Genomic DNA, 14,890 nt, shown 5'->3' on the forward strand with positions numbered 1-14,890 from the left:
CAAAAAATTACATTTCTTTTTTTAGCGGCTGAGACATTTTGTTAAGACACATTTCCGTGGGTTCGTGGCCTTGGGTGTAAGATTTGGAGGAATATCTTAAGTAATTAATAATGTTTCAGCAGCTAAATAAAAAGTATTTGAATTTTAGTTTGTTATGTATTAAAATATACTTTCATTTTGTCATCTTTATTGCTTTATTGCTGAAGTACTGCCTTCTTTAGAAATTGCTTTGCTAAATGTAAACAAAGCATAGTTACCTAAGCTACCACTTCTGAGTTCGAGTACGTTTTCAAGAATTGAAGCAGAGTCTGAAATGATGGCAGCTTTTTTATCTTAATGCCCTGTAGCTCTTACTCCTTGCTAACAACATTTAAAACTTGTATTTTTGTTTGATTAAAGATATTTCTTTAACTAAGGCTAATAATAGAATGGGAGCAGGTTCTGGCAAGATGCCAAAGTCTCTTGAGCAGCAATATGGGTCGTCTTCCAGACACAAATATCTATCAGCTGAAAATGCTTGACTGTGCCATGGATGCCTGTATTAACCTTGAATCCTGGGAAGAAGCTTTGTATTATGGCAGCCGGACTCTGGGACCATACAGGTAAGAGATATAATTGGTTCAACTGTTTGCAAAGGTATGGGGAGAGCAGGCTGTCTCATTAAAAGCAAAGATTGTGTTTCGTCTAGATACTTCTTACTGGTTTTATTTCTTGCTGTACATCTTGCCTTGCTTTCCAGGTTAATGAATGAGGCAGAACTCCCATTCTGCTTCCACAGTCAGGCTGAGAGCAAATAAAATGATAATAGGAACTATAATAATAACTGATTATTAGCTCCTCACTGTTTCATGTGTTCAGATGCTGCCCTATCCCTGATCAGAAGCTGACTTTCTGATTCAAACTCCATTGCCATGAGGGTATCAGTGTTTTTTGCTGAGCTAGGTCAAGCTTGAGGAACAGGTACCTGGCTGAAATAATGTATATTCTCTATACACTCTATAGATAGAGTTTACAGAAATAATAAAAAAAATCTTGCAAAATGCATTTTCAACTGGAAATGAAAAAGCCCCTGGTCCTTATTTTGGGAAGGGGCCGAGGTGGTGAAGCAATTGCTATTCTTCTCTTCTGGTCAGTACCTGTTCCTATGCTATGTGCTGGGAGAGTTTCTGAGTCTGATGGCCTTTTATTGATTGATAAGAAAGGATGCTCTAGGAGATCCTACTTCATGTGGTAAGTCTTGAAATGGATTGGAGCCTGGAGCTGTAACACAACTTTGGTCATCTAGTGGAGAAAGGGCGGGTGCTGCCTGCTTTCGTCTGTGTTCTAAAAGCTCTAAGACTCAAATCTTTGGGTTCTGGATACTTGCGGGTTTTGTAACTAAATGTAAACCTGTGCTGAATGTCCAGATATAATGTCATTCATGCATGAATGTTCATTCTTGGTAAGCCATTTTTAGAGCATCCATTTCTTCTCTGTTGGTTTTTCTACACCATGTGATGTTCCAGTACGCAGTGTGATGTTGAGAAGTGTGAGGGGCATGCTAGTGCTGAGCAATATGTGCTGCTGTGAATATGAACATCTCAGATTTTACATGCCTTCCCTGATCAAACCAGGATGCCCTCAGCATTCAGCATCTTGCCTGAGGAAATTTCATCTGGCAGTCTGTTTCTGAATAAAACTCTGGGCTTTACTTGAGAAACAATACAGCATTTCAGAGATTTCACTATAAAGTAATTAGCGAGAAATCTGCATAGGCTGTGGTACACCAGAGGTGTAGAGAAGCTCGGTGTTCATAATGACTACTACTTCTCATAGAGGAGGGCATGAGTGCCTACAGATTCTCACACCTCTTCAGGGTAAAATTCACATCAGGCATGTCCCACTTAACCTTTCAAACAGGGCTTATGTAGTACTGCAGCAGTACACGCTTCCTGCCAGCCTTCTACCATGTGGCACGCTCCAGATGAACAGAGTAGTCTGCCTGTTTAAATGTTCCCTTATTAAATAAAAAAAAAACCTCACTTGTTTTTTTATTTTATAACTTGTTAACTCAGTTATTCACAACTGAAAACTGAGGATTTTTCTACAGACATTTCCAAGAGCAGAGATTACAGTGAGACCAAGTGCAATTTTACCAGATAATTTAATAAAGCTTTCTCTGTTTTGCTTACTGAAGTATATTGTAGTTTTCAAGCTGTTTAATGCAGGAGTTTGGAGATAAAGGAGAGGAGTCGACTGTGCATTCAATTAGTATCTCTTAAGGAATGCTATTTACATGAGATATTTGACCTTTTTTGCACCTTGAAGAGCTTGTCCTTGTTCTCTCCTCATCCACAAGCATTATTTAAGAGAAATTTTCAGTTGTTGTTTTTTCTTTATACCTTCAAGTCATCACTACAAGCTTTGACACACCTGAAACAAAATCCTCAGTTTCTCATTACAACAAATTGTGCTCTAAGCAGCAGGAGAGCAAATCCTAGGAAATCTTTTGGGATGCATTGAATTTCTCCTGTTGAATCAATCTACTGCTTGGCTGCTCCTGCAGTTCCATTATAGCTATCTATTTTCCTTTCCTCAGCTCTGGAAAAAGTATTCATACAGCTCTCCACAGGGAATCACCTGAGAATTCGAGCGGTCCATATAAGTAGGAAATCATTGATGCAACCTTAAAGGCTCTGGAGATTTGGTCAAAAACAATTTTAATTTCAGGTAATGTGTTTATTGTGCACTTGCCATTTCTTTAGCAGCAGGATTAATTCTCAGTGCTGTGACACATTGTATCGTAATCTATGTTTTCATTATGATGGTTGCTGACTTCTTCAGAATCATCTGCTTCATGCAACTGGCAGAGACAGATGGTTAAACTACATAAAACTGATTTGTCATACTGAATATCAACCCCTATGTTTCAGGTAGTAATGATAACCTATGAGGAACATTGTTTAGGACCTCTCAAATATTTTTAGAACTTCCAAAAGAAGGGGAGAGATGGCAGCTGTCAAGATGAAGAGCTGCCTTATCCTTTTGTGCTGAACCATAACTGCCCATTATTTGTTAAAACCTACAACATGTACTTTCACTGAATAGCCTAAGCCAAATGTATCTACACAGCTTTTTTTGTAAATGTCATGGTAATAGTCTGTCTGTCCAAGAACCTTAACAAAAGTTAAGGCATTTGCCTAAGTGAAAGCTGCCCCACATCACAGTCAGCACTCAGCAGCTTGCAAAAATAAACTTCCTTTCAAAAATCCTCATGAGCCTTAACCACAGAATAACAGAATATCAGCAAGAGGTGTTACATGGGTTTGTCATGTCTCAGTTAGCACATTCACACTCTGGGCTGGCTGCTGCTCGTGAAGGATTGGATTCAGAGATACTGAGTAAGGCAGACTTCCCTTAGGTTACCTCTGAGGAAGTACCCCAGCATTTAGCCCTTAAATTGCAGAGAAGGCACATACGTTCTGGGGATTGGGTTTGGGGTCTTTTTTCCCTTGTCTCAAGTATTCAGTGCTTACACTGCAGACAGTGGAAGAGTGGAAGTATGCGTCTGTTATAAAACTCTGCTAGATGTCCGCAGCTATTGCTGGACAAGGAGGAAAAGAAGTAGCTAAGTGACACCGTGGGCCTACTGGATTTAGGAAGCAGAAGGGACTAGGTAAAGCCGTGTCACCTCTCCGGGCTCCTGTGGCATCAGGTCTGGTGAGATTCTGATGCAGAGAGGACAAACATGTTCGTCTGTTTCTGTTCTGCCCTGCTCGTAATCTCCTGCTGAAGTTAAAGCCCATGTATAAGTCCCACTGATTTTCAGATGGGCTGTTTTAATTAACAGCCCTTCATCTCCAGTGCTGCAGCATTAGGAGTTCCTGGAGGGCTCCAACATTAACGAGAGGAAATTCCTTCTTTTCATCCCATACAGAAGTGTTGTGCAGAAGTGTTGTTCTGTTTCTTCCCCCGGCAGCCTTGCACATCCTTCCCCCTTTGTCCTCCCTCCGCTGAGTCAGCACTGATACAGGACTTGTGCTGATGTGGCTGTTCTGCTTCTGGAGCGGGAGGAAGCTGGGTAGGTGCGAGCATCCTCTACGTGTGTTAGACATGCATCATTTGTCTGCTCTTCTCACTCGTCCTATTCTCTATCCCTTCCAGTGATGTTTTGCAGTATCCCATTATTTCACCTTTCCTCAGTGACTGAGATCTAGGGAACAGGGAAAACAATCCCAGTCAACACAATTTTGGATTGTTTTGCAAAGGGCTGGGTTTAAGAACAGTGGCTGGGATGTGCTTCTTGTTGAGTATTTTCGGAGAACATGGTTGAATTTTCATTGTGTGAACGAAATGTCAGCAAGGAATTTTTGATTTAGAATTCTAATTCAATAGATATGATGGACTGTAGTTTCTAAGTATGTGAACTTCAATCAAAAGGCAGATTAAAAATTGATGGTTGCTATAGTATCTTTTCCATGAGTCATGATCTTGTAAAAAAGCCAAAAATAGCTGTAGAACCTAATATTCTTGGAAGATACTCTGAACCTATTTTCTCTTCTTCAAAAAGACTATCCAATAAAGAGTCTGATTTTCTTTTGGTCTGATTTTCCCCCCTTTTCAAAGGTATTTTACAAAAAAATCCTTCTCTTACAGGTATGTGTTTTGTAGTACATACATGATATAAGCAATGACTTGCAATAAATTAAAAATTTTCATCTTTACCTATTATTAAATATAGATGTTCTTTACTGAGTTCAGCAGACTCCTGAATACTGGCTTTCCATTCATTCATGTAAATGAATTTACATTTACATTGAAAGTTAGAGTACCTAGAAAACGCAAAAAAAAAAGTGAACTGCAGTGATAAGTAGGACCACTGGGGGATGCTAGTGCTTAAGGGTTAAAGTCTGGATTCGGCGCCAGTCGGCACCCTGGTTGTGGGAGGTCCCCTGGGGACTTGTGCGTGGCTGGCAGATTTCTGAACCTACAGAGAGTAGTAATTCAGTGACCAAAGTTCAGTGCCCTAATCATAAAACCTCAGTAGTAAACATAAACCTTACCTCTGGGATCACCTGAGAGGGAGACAAAAATGTGACGGTGGAGAAAGCAATTCAAAGAACGAACGAAACAAAGAACAGAAAGAATAAAATCTAACTTGCTCACTTTTCTGGGGTTTTAGAAAGTGGCCACGGGCATTTATCTCTAATGTTTATAGCAAAATGTGTGGAAAGAAGAGAGAAAAAAAAGTTACCAAAGAACTGTAAGAGACTTAAAAAAATACAGCTCATGGGAAAATCTGAATAGCTGGAGTATCCTTTCTTTCTGTTGTCTAAACAAAAAGGTGTGAATTAAGATTTAGGAACTGATTTTTCGTTCATGAATGGTTCCATTGATTTGTCATCTAGAGATGGTAAGATAGTAGTCCCAAGTAAACATCAGAGGTTTGTGAAAGGAAGAAGAAGGTACATTTGCTAAAAGAGTAGGTTGTAGCTGTGCAGATGTGCAAGGCTGGGGGCATCACAGCTCATCGGAACCTCAGGGAGCTGTTGCTATAAGCCAAGTGAAGAGCACTAAGCAGCCTTAGTGCACCTTCAATGTAAGAAAATCAACAGAGGGACAAGAGCTTAATAGTGACAAACTGCTAAAGCAGGTAGAAACAGTGGACAACACCAAGATCAGCTCTCCACTTTCCTCCCGGGTTATTGATAGCAGATCACTCTTCACTGCTTGTGTTTAGTGAGTTATATGAAATTAGCTGACACTATTAGCATAAATCAGTGGAGGCCAGACCATCTTTACAAACTACCGCAGCTCATGAAGCAGTTAGAAATCCTCATGAAAGACTGTTGATGTTATAAGTTATATTTGTAGTCTAACAAAAAGATTCTTCACTTGAACATGTGTCTCCTAGTGTAAGTCAGACCTTCTCATGCACTGTACTCTGTATATTGTTATGTTACACAGCTTTTCAAAAACTTAGGATATATATGAACATTTGTATCATTTGTGTGATAATTGTCTTTCTTCCTATTTTATCTCACATATCTTTTATGTGAGATAACACAGGCCTCACAGTAAATTTTTTTGTTGCATATTTGGTATTTTAATCAGAAACTTAAAGATGGTTTGTGTTCTGGAGAAGTTCAGCTACCTCTTGTGCAGATCTGAAAGGACAAAAATATGCATCATGAAACCATGAGAACTGTAAACTCTAGTTGATTCTTTTTTGTTGGCCTTCTGGGTAGAAAAACCGAGTATAAATTGGAGAGTGTATTGTCTTTGGTTAATTGTAGGTAATTCTTCCAAAAGACAGATGTTTGTAGCAATATTTGCACAATTTCTGGCTTCAGTGTACCTATATTATAGATAAACAGGGAGCATGCCCGTCCCTGGCCTGGTATCTTTAGGAATCCCTTAAAGCACTTCAGCAGCCTACTTCTGTCTTCCATTCCTTCCCTAATTCCTCCCCTCCAGACCCCTCCAATCCCAACAGCCTTTTCTGAAAGAGACTTTTATGTTTGAAGTCTGGTGCCTAAGTTATCTGTGTCCCGATCAAGCCATTTCCCACATAGGAAATGGATTTTCTGGTTTGCTGCTTGCTTGCTTGCTAGGTAAGTCTGTGTAGCACCAGCACCTTCAATTCTTTGGTTCTTTTCTAGTTGTTTTTCTTGTATCCTTCCATTACAACCGCGTGTTGTCCCCAAAAGTGATACTGACCTGCATAATCCTCAATGACTTCTGTAGGCTTACACTCCCATAAATGCTCCACCATCTACCTTTCCTCATTTTCACATATTGTGCATATAGGTAAAATTTCTTGCTATTCTCTCCAGTCATGCCAGCTGTTTTTCAGGCATAATTTTCATGTCCCTAGGTTGTCCAATACACTCTATCACACATGAGTAGAACTTCAGCAACATTAGCGTTAATTTGCAGTACCTCATTCAGTATATACTACATTTCTTAGGTAGGCTAAGACTTTCTTAAATAGCTTCATTGCTGCAAGATTTTTCTCACAGTGTTCATCTGGTAGCTCCATATTTGTATAGTGGTGCTTACTAGCTTCAGTTTTAGCTTCTAGTTTCAGTTTTAGTTTCTGGTTTCACCTTTCACTTATGCCAAGAGCTATTTGAATCTGAATTTTACAGATAGTGATCTCCTAGTGATGTTAGTGAACTAAATCACCAGGTTTCCCAGAGTTTCATTTTTCTCTGACACAACTACAAGTGTTGATTTCTGACATAGCATTTCCAAGGTGTTTTGAGACACTTCTTGAAAGAGTTGCGTTCTCTGTCAGTGATAAATTCATCTGTAGAGACATTTTTTTTGCACTGTAGGATCTCTTTCAGATTAAGATGTTAGACTATTCAGGGCTTCAGGTTTTGTCTAGAATAAGGATTTCAGTCCTAGTCTACCTGCCTACCAGAACCAAAAGATTCAGTTTAGTTTTGTTTTTTCTACTTAAGCAGTAATATTTGGTATGGTATCTTTGTCTTGTAATCAGGGAATCTTTTTTTTTTTTTTTGTACATGCATACTTGCAATTTACAAAGTAAGGGCTTATGGAGCACTTACCTGAGCTCTTTTCATTAGCCTGCTTGCTGTTACACACCAATTAAAGGACACACGTGAATAAAACTGAAGGGAGTATTAAACATGTACTAAGCAAATACAAAGCTCTTACATACTAACCTACAAATGCATGAGTAGATATTACAAAGACCTGTGTGCTGTGAGAAAAATGCAGCATGGTTATTCAGCTAGAATGATTTTGAGAACAATTTTTGGGAATTCACAGTGTCTGTGTGAATTTTGCTAAGAAGAAAAGGGGGGACTTGGTGTTTGGTTAGAACCTGAGCTAAAATGGGGTTGGGAAGTGATATCAAGGGAACAATTAACAGTTAAAAATAGATACGTATGAAGCATATGTGGAGTTTTGGATTCCTTTGACAGTAACTGAGCATTGCTTTGAAAAAGCTATTTTAGAGGCAGAAGTCATGGTGAAAAGGGAGACAAAGGGGAGGAGAATCATTAAAAAAGAAAGATAAACTTACAATACTATCTCTGATGAAAGAGACAAAGAGAGAGGGCATGCAGAAAATAGCAGCAGAGAAGTTGTAAGGAGCAATGCATTCTCTGGGGGGAGAATTAGGAAGAGTCTGATTTTAGTCAGAAAATATCTATTTCTTTGTTTGAATAAATCGTCAATTTGAGTTGAGAAGGCAGAGAGTGGAGACTGGCAGTACTTCTAAGGAGGAAATCAGTGAAGAGTTCCTAGTGGTGGTGATGTGAACAGTGGTGAAAAAGGAAAATTGTGGTATTTAAGCAAGAAAACAGTCTAAGCAACCTTAGAGATAAAGGCTGAAAAAGATGAAAAAGCAACAATTTTTTCTATTGAAAAAGTGGAAAAGTCACTGAAAAGGAAAAACACTTGTGAGGGAGGGAAGAAGAAAGGAGCAGCAGATAAAGAAAGCAAAGAAACTGAAGAACATAGAGTCTGTTTAAAGGGTGAATCAATAAGATTGGCCAGGGAGAGTGAGTGACGGAAAGATGGTGCTTTGAAGAGGGGCACGCAGAACCAGAAAACTGAAGGAAGTATTGTCAAAGAACCATGCCAATGAATGACGAGATTCCTAGTAAGGTGATCCATCCAGCAGGGAAACCAGAGAATGAAGGTCAGAGAGGTTCTGCAGCAAAACAGGTGACGCTGAGTAAAGCTGAAATTTCCCAGACTGATGTTGACAAGAAAGGAAGAGAAAAAAATGAACATTCAGGTGAGAGGAAAAGGTAAATTACTGCAGTGAGCAAATCCTAGAAACCACACAGTTACTGGTGTGATGGTAGACTACAAGCTCACTAGCTGTTGAATTTACCAGTTATTGAGTAAAAGGGCTAAAATGTAATGGAAGACCTTATTAGGAATGCATTACTCAGACATCCCTGAAAACCAGAAATGTCCTTATTTTCAGGTCCTGTGTTTACTAAGCTTGTGCATAAGGCTGCCTTGGTTAACAGGTTCATGCATACTCCTGTCCACCACATCAAATCTCCGTGAGCTGTATTTCTCTTGACCTGGTAAGGGTCTGTTAGTCAGTTTTCCTTAACGCTATAAAACCAGAAAATCCAGTCCTTCTATACAAGGAACATTTGGAGGTATCAGAACTAGTTCTAAATTACCTAATCCTAGTATAAGAAACAATACAGCCACGTTAGGATAGCACTCTTGTCTCCTATAATTGGCAGTAGAATTGTGCCATAGGGGACTATTCAAAGAAATGCTGAGAATATTGACTGCTGCACAAACACTAGTTGCACTACCTCATAAATACAACCATTCCTGGCCTTCAGAAATTTAGTCAATGGCTAATCTCCTTACTTCTCTGTACAACATCTGAATGCTGGATTATGCAATTTAGAGTGAGAGAGTTGAGTGTGATGTGACCTTATGCTCACCTGCAAAACCCTCCTGCATGTATTCCCTTGGCTGCCACCAAAGGTACTTCTTCCTTCCTTTCCACTTTGGTTTTCTACTAGAAAATCTATCTGCTTTAGGCCAGAACCCCAAACACTGTCTGCTGGTATCTAAGCCTGAGATGTCTTGCCGAGCCCCAGATAATCCAATTCCATGGTTAAGCAGGTGATTCAGTGCTTCTCCTCTCTCACCCCCTTACCTCTCCCAGATGCCCTTCTCTTCCTTTGAGTATACTGGACCCTCTTTTGTCAGGTTCAGTTTGTCATTTCATCATCAGGCAAGACACAGAAGCCTGAATCACTTTTAGTAATGTGATTTTGAAGATGAAAGTAAGGAGGAAGAAACAAAAATTCTCTGTGGGTAGAGAGCTGAACAAAGATGGTAACTGATTACAAATGTAAGGCTAACAAAAGACAGGCTATAGCACTGCTAAGGAAAAAGGCTCTGAGAAACAGAAAGCAGGCTGCCCAAAGGGCCGTGAAAGCTGACAAAAGTAAGAGCAAGATAAATAAATCAGAGAGAAAAAAAATCACCTTCAGAAAATTATGTAAGTCTACTAATGAATAATAAACAAATATGTATTTTACAAACAAAATTAAGTCATCTTGGAGGAAAACTGAGGAATGCAATGCACACGTGACTGGTAAAGAAGGGAGAGAGGGAAGAGTATAGGCAACCAAAGAACAATTACAAGAGTCCCAGAAATATCAAAATTAGGGAGGAGAAGACTTTCTTTTAACTTGTCCCCATCATCACAAAAGATAAAAAAGAGAGAGGGCAAAGAAAATGGATACTGCCACAGTTGCAAACATTTTCCTAAGAGGAAAATCAGCTTTCTCTAGCCGTGCAGTGTGCTCTTGGAGGATATGGTTCGTGGGCTGCCAGAAGTGAAGATAAAGTTCTGGAATGAAAGTACGTTCATTACAGCCACATCATGAATACATTTCCATATTAATTCAGGTATGTTGAATGATGCACACAAGGATTTAATGTACTTTTAAGGCTGGCCAGCATTTCAGAAGTCTTCTGGAAACTGGCAAAAGTGACAGCCAACAAGTAGAAGCATCCTAAACCAGGTCTTTCTACTCGATTCATTGTTGATGAAATAGAAAAGAGAAAGAGAAAAGAAAATCTTTTCATGCAATAGTGTGCTTGGCAGACTTTGAAAACTGGAATTAGATCCTACATTGCTACAAAACAAAAGCCTCAGTATATGCAGTCATAAATAGGAAAAACATTTAGATTCATTTTCTTGTCATAGAGGGAATTTGCAAGACTTACCACAGCATTTTGTGGAAAACTTTGCTTTAAACAGTGGCACAACATACATGTTTTAAAAATGTTTCTGTAAATATGACTGGAGATCTTGCTTGGGAAGAATGGGAAATTGCTGCATGTTGTACTGTTTGAGGTGTTCTGAAACACAGACATTGTGTCCTATGAAACACAGAATAACTTCTCAAATCTTGCAAAAAATCACACAAGGTAACTTATGACCAGGGGAACGTTCCACTAGTTAGTTTCTTGCTCTCATGACAATAGCTAGAGATAAGTTATCTTAGATATTTGTTGCAGTACTGCGCCAGCATAGGGCCTTTTATTTTTCAAGGGATTTCAAAATGTGTAACCAAGTTGGGTAATATTACTTCTACCAATTCAACATCTCAGAATTTTGAGATGGAAAGCAGATTTACATGCTTGCAGTAAGATAACATCATGAATGCATACTCAACCTTTATCTGTTGCTACCTGTCTGGATTCAGTTCATCTGTGTATTGTCTTGCTGGCATGTTTGCAGTGCAGGTGAGCTCTACCAATGCTGGATATTTATCAAGAGATGCTATCAAATTGTGCAAGGTTGCTTGTGCCAGTAGAGAGAAAGAAAGAGAGGAAGGGGGGAAAAAAGGTCTTTTTCATGTAACAAGCATCAACATTAAACTGTGACACAGATAAGAGTATATTGACTTTCACTAAAATTGTTAATTTTATTAAGTACTCCATGCTTTCAACCCCCTGCCTTGCTCTGAGAGCAGCATTGCCCCAGGGAAGTATTCCTATCTTCTGATATCTTGAGGAGAACAAGTACAGTGGTTATAAACCTCTGATGTGTCCGTTGATGAACAACCAACTCCAGATATTGTAGTGGGACAGGACTTTTCCCCTCCCATTTGCAGTGGTGAGGACTGTCACTGTGCCTGATCTTTGCATTTGAAAAACACCATTTACTGCATCCAGTGACACTAATAAAAACCCACAGCGAATTGTACTCAGACCCTGCTAAGTTAAGCAAGGGAAGAGTGATAACAAATTTGCTGATAAATGAAAAGGACACAGCTCCTTAGAAATCAGTGGTGGTTTGTGGATCCTGATTTCACTGAAGGTCTCAGCAACATACGATTCAGTAGCAAAAGGCCTTCACTGTTGGTGATAATGGTGTGGTGTATATAACTGGGGGGTCAGTCTGCTTAGGGAGTCAAGCACTAAGTTTTCTTCTATAAAATCTATTTCAAAGGTCAGAAGCAGCCAAATATTTACCAGGTTGAATGTGGAAGAAAATTTACTTACAATTTCACTGATATTCACCCTAAAATGCTATCTCTTCCTTTTTCTGTCCTATATTTAAACAGTAGACAAGGTGAAGTTCTTGGCTTCTCTGAACTAATTGAAGTTGTTTTACATCAGGTAAGCATGTAAAGGATTCTCCATGAAACTCTGACTTTCTCCCGGGCACAAATAGGTATTCATGGTGTATATTCACGTTTTGCATATACTCATACCAGTTTCTCTTGCTGTTACTGCTTCCTCGCTAGGTAAATTCACAATTAACTGGATTGCTGATGTCTTTAGCAAGTTGTATTTTATTTTACTTCAGTTTTGTTGCTATTGTTTTTTATATCTGCCTATTATTCCCTGTCTTTGCAGTCATTTTATCAAGATCTATTTGTAATGGCTTCAAGCAAATATATGCCTGCTTAAGCCATGCAAGTTGCATTCCAGTAAACAGTGCAATCCTTTGGCCATTTCTACACACTCCTCAGGTGGCTCATCCCTAGCCCCCAGGGCTACCCTTTGGCAAATTTCTGCTTGCTTTTGTTTAACTGAGGTTGACAAAAGTTATTTGATTTCCAGGGTCTTTGGCAGTGCTAGTGACAGCAATGGCTTACACAGAGATACCTTAGCCTGTTCCTGAAGCAAAGTTAGCGTGTTGTATTCAATACAATAACACTACCCCAACTTGTGATTAAGTGCTTAGTGAGTTCCATTTCCTTATAAGAACATGTGTAAGAACCCAAGAATGTATGCCACAAGTGAACTAAGCATTAATCTGTCAGCAGCTTAAGTGTGTTTGGGATAGTGCAATGGAAATATGCAGTATAGTGACACAGTGTTTGTTCTCTGGGAAGCACTTAAGAGCAGATGGAACCTGTAAAATAGACTGATTCAGGAAAGTATGCAGCTTCTATCAGATTTGTTGGATGCTTTTTTGTTTTAACCTAAATAAACACAGGCCACATATGCTTGAATTTTCAGTAAGGTACCAGTAGCTGCAGGTGGGGAACCCAACATTAATAGGTGCACAGAAATTCATCGGGAAGGGACTTTTACTTAAAAGGTGTGCTTCTCTCCTAAAATAATGAGATGGGTAAAAAGTACAGTATCATTGTGGATATATCCTAAGGAACTGAAAAAAAGATTAAGGATTCTACAATAACATAAAGAATAAGATTCTGGACTCTCATTACAGTTCAATGGAAAATTAAGTCCGTAGCAGGCATGTCTTAAAATTCTAGTATGAATCAATAGCATCTATAAAAATGAGGTAGGGTTGTATGGAAATTACATACAAATGTGTAACATTTAATAGAAAAATGTTAAGCATCCTACAGATCTGTCGAAGCATACTGTAAAACTCTGTAGACAATGGATATAGTTGCAAGTTGGATTCCACTAGGGTATGTACATAAGGGAGATATTACATTTGTATCCTTAATGGAGACTTTCTGAGCTCCACCACTTGCTAATCTGAAGAAATAATAAACCCCATATCAAGATCTGGAAGACCCTTATATTTGTGCAAAGCTTCACGACAGTCACTACTTAATGGATTTTGAGTCATGTGCCATTGTGGCGGTGACAATCTAGTTTTTGTGTTCCAAAATTTGCACCAAGTTGAATGTTGGGATGCAATCTGCAGACAGCCTACATTGACATTTATCCTGTTGTTTTATACTGAACGAAATCAGCTTAATAACTGAATCAAAAGAAAGGATAGATTTTCAGACGCCTGGGTTGTTTTTTTTCCATTTTTTGAAAGCAATCAAATCAATGTGTCTCCCAAAATAAAAAAGAGGTTGTGGATTTCTAATGTCTTGCTTTCTGTGTAGTGCAGAATTTCTGTACCTGTAGCAGAGATCTTGTTTCAGCTGATTGCGAGAAATTTGCCGGGGTTGAGTGAAGTAAGAAATAATATTAAAAATGCATCTCTGGAAATATAATTCTACTCTTGTGAATTATGTGTGCGGCAGTCTCCAGTTAACTTTAAAACCACATTTCATATGTTCTTCAGGGTATAGTATATAATATTCTACTGAGCTAGTTTGCCTATGCTGTTGGTAGGAGGACACATCCTTAGCATGCTTTTGAAAGGCTCAGTAAAGGTCATACCTCTTCAAACCTAAGTGAATCTTGACTATGCAAAGTATGGCAAAACCTCTATAGCTGCAAAAAAAACCCAGACCAAAACCCTCCATTTTTCCCAGCAATAGTGTATCATGCATATTCTTTCTTTTCTGCCCAGAGCAAAGGAGAGCAGAACAGCAAGGGTTAGGGACATGCTGGAAGAATGCTATACATTGTCCCAGTAAGTGCTTGGTCTTGCAGCAACAGCTAAGAAATTAAAGACATTTTGGTGTCAATGAGGTTTCTATGATTGTGTTGTCTGTGCCTTTGCTTGTTAGTGCTACCTAGCAACTTGCATAAAGACAGAGATGTCAAGCATATGAATAAGCTTGTAGAAAATGAGACACTACATAGAGAGTGCCTATACAGAGAAAGGAAGTTTAAGATCATGTTCAAATGTATTAATAGACACCAAAATGTCCACATAGCAAAAAACAGTTTTTAATGTCCTGGTGGTGGGGAAAAAGCTTCACACCTATCTTACTGTGGTAGCGTAAAACAACCATGACCCACAAGGAGTTTGGTAAATTTTAGTGCTCCTACAACTAGTTGAACTCTGTCATTCTGCTGCTCACTGCAGTGGCACAGCTATGGGCAGAAGCTAAGCCCTTTCTCACCCCCATTGGGGAAAGGGAGAAGGTACAAAGAAGGTGAGAGAGCGCCATAAATAGCAGCCAATATATTTGTTTATTCTGAGGCCCGTATTTCTCTTACAAATTATGTCATCAGAGCTCAACATCTGCATTTTACAGGCTTA

The 14,890-nt window shown here is 39.1% G+C and overlaps 1 protein-coding gene across 1 annotated transcript in view; it reads left to right on the top strand.

Annotated features, from left to right (window-relative positions):
• The window catches only part of SMYD3 (SET and MYND domain containing 3), a gene marked incomplete at both ends in the record, with an annotated part of 424,343 nt that overhangs the window by 375,142 nt on the left and 34,311 nt on the right, over nt 1-14,890 (top strand). Inside the window, one exon of the mRNA XM_082307309.1 lies at nt 428-602. Within this exon, the coding sequence (XP_082163435.1) occupies nt 428-602 (175 nt within the window). The remainder of the gene's footprint in view (nt 1-427; nt 603-14,890) is intronic.

This window comes from Platalea leucorodia (genome assembly GCF_965183815.1).
Source record: "Platalea leucorodia genome assembly, chromosome: 3".
NCBI lineage: Eukaryota > Metazoa > Chordata > Aves > Pelecaniformes > Threskiornithidae > Platalea > Platalea leucorodia.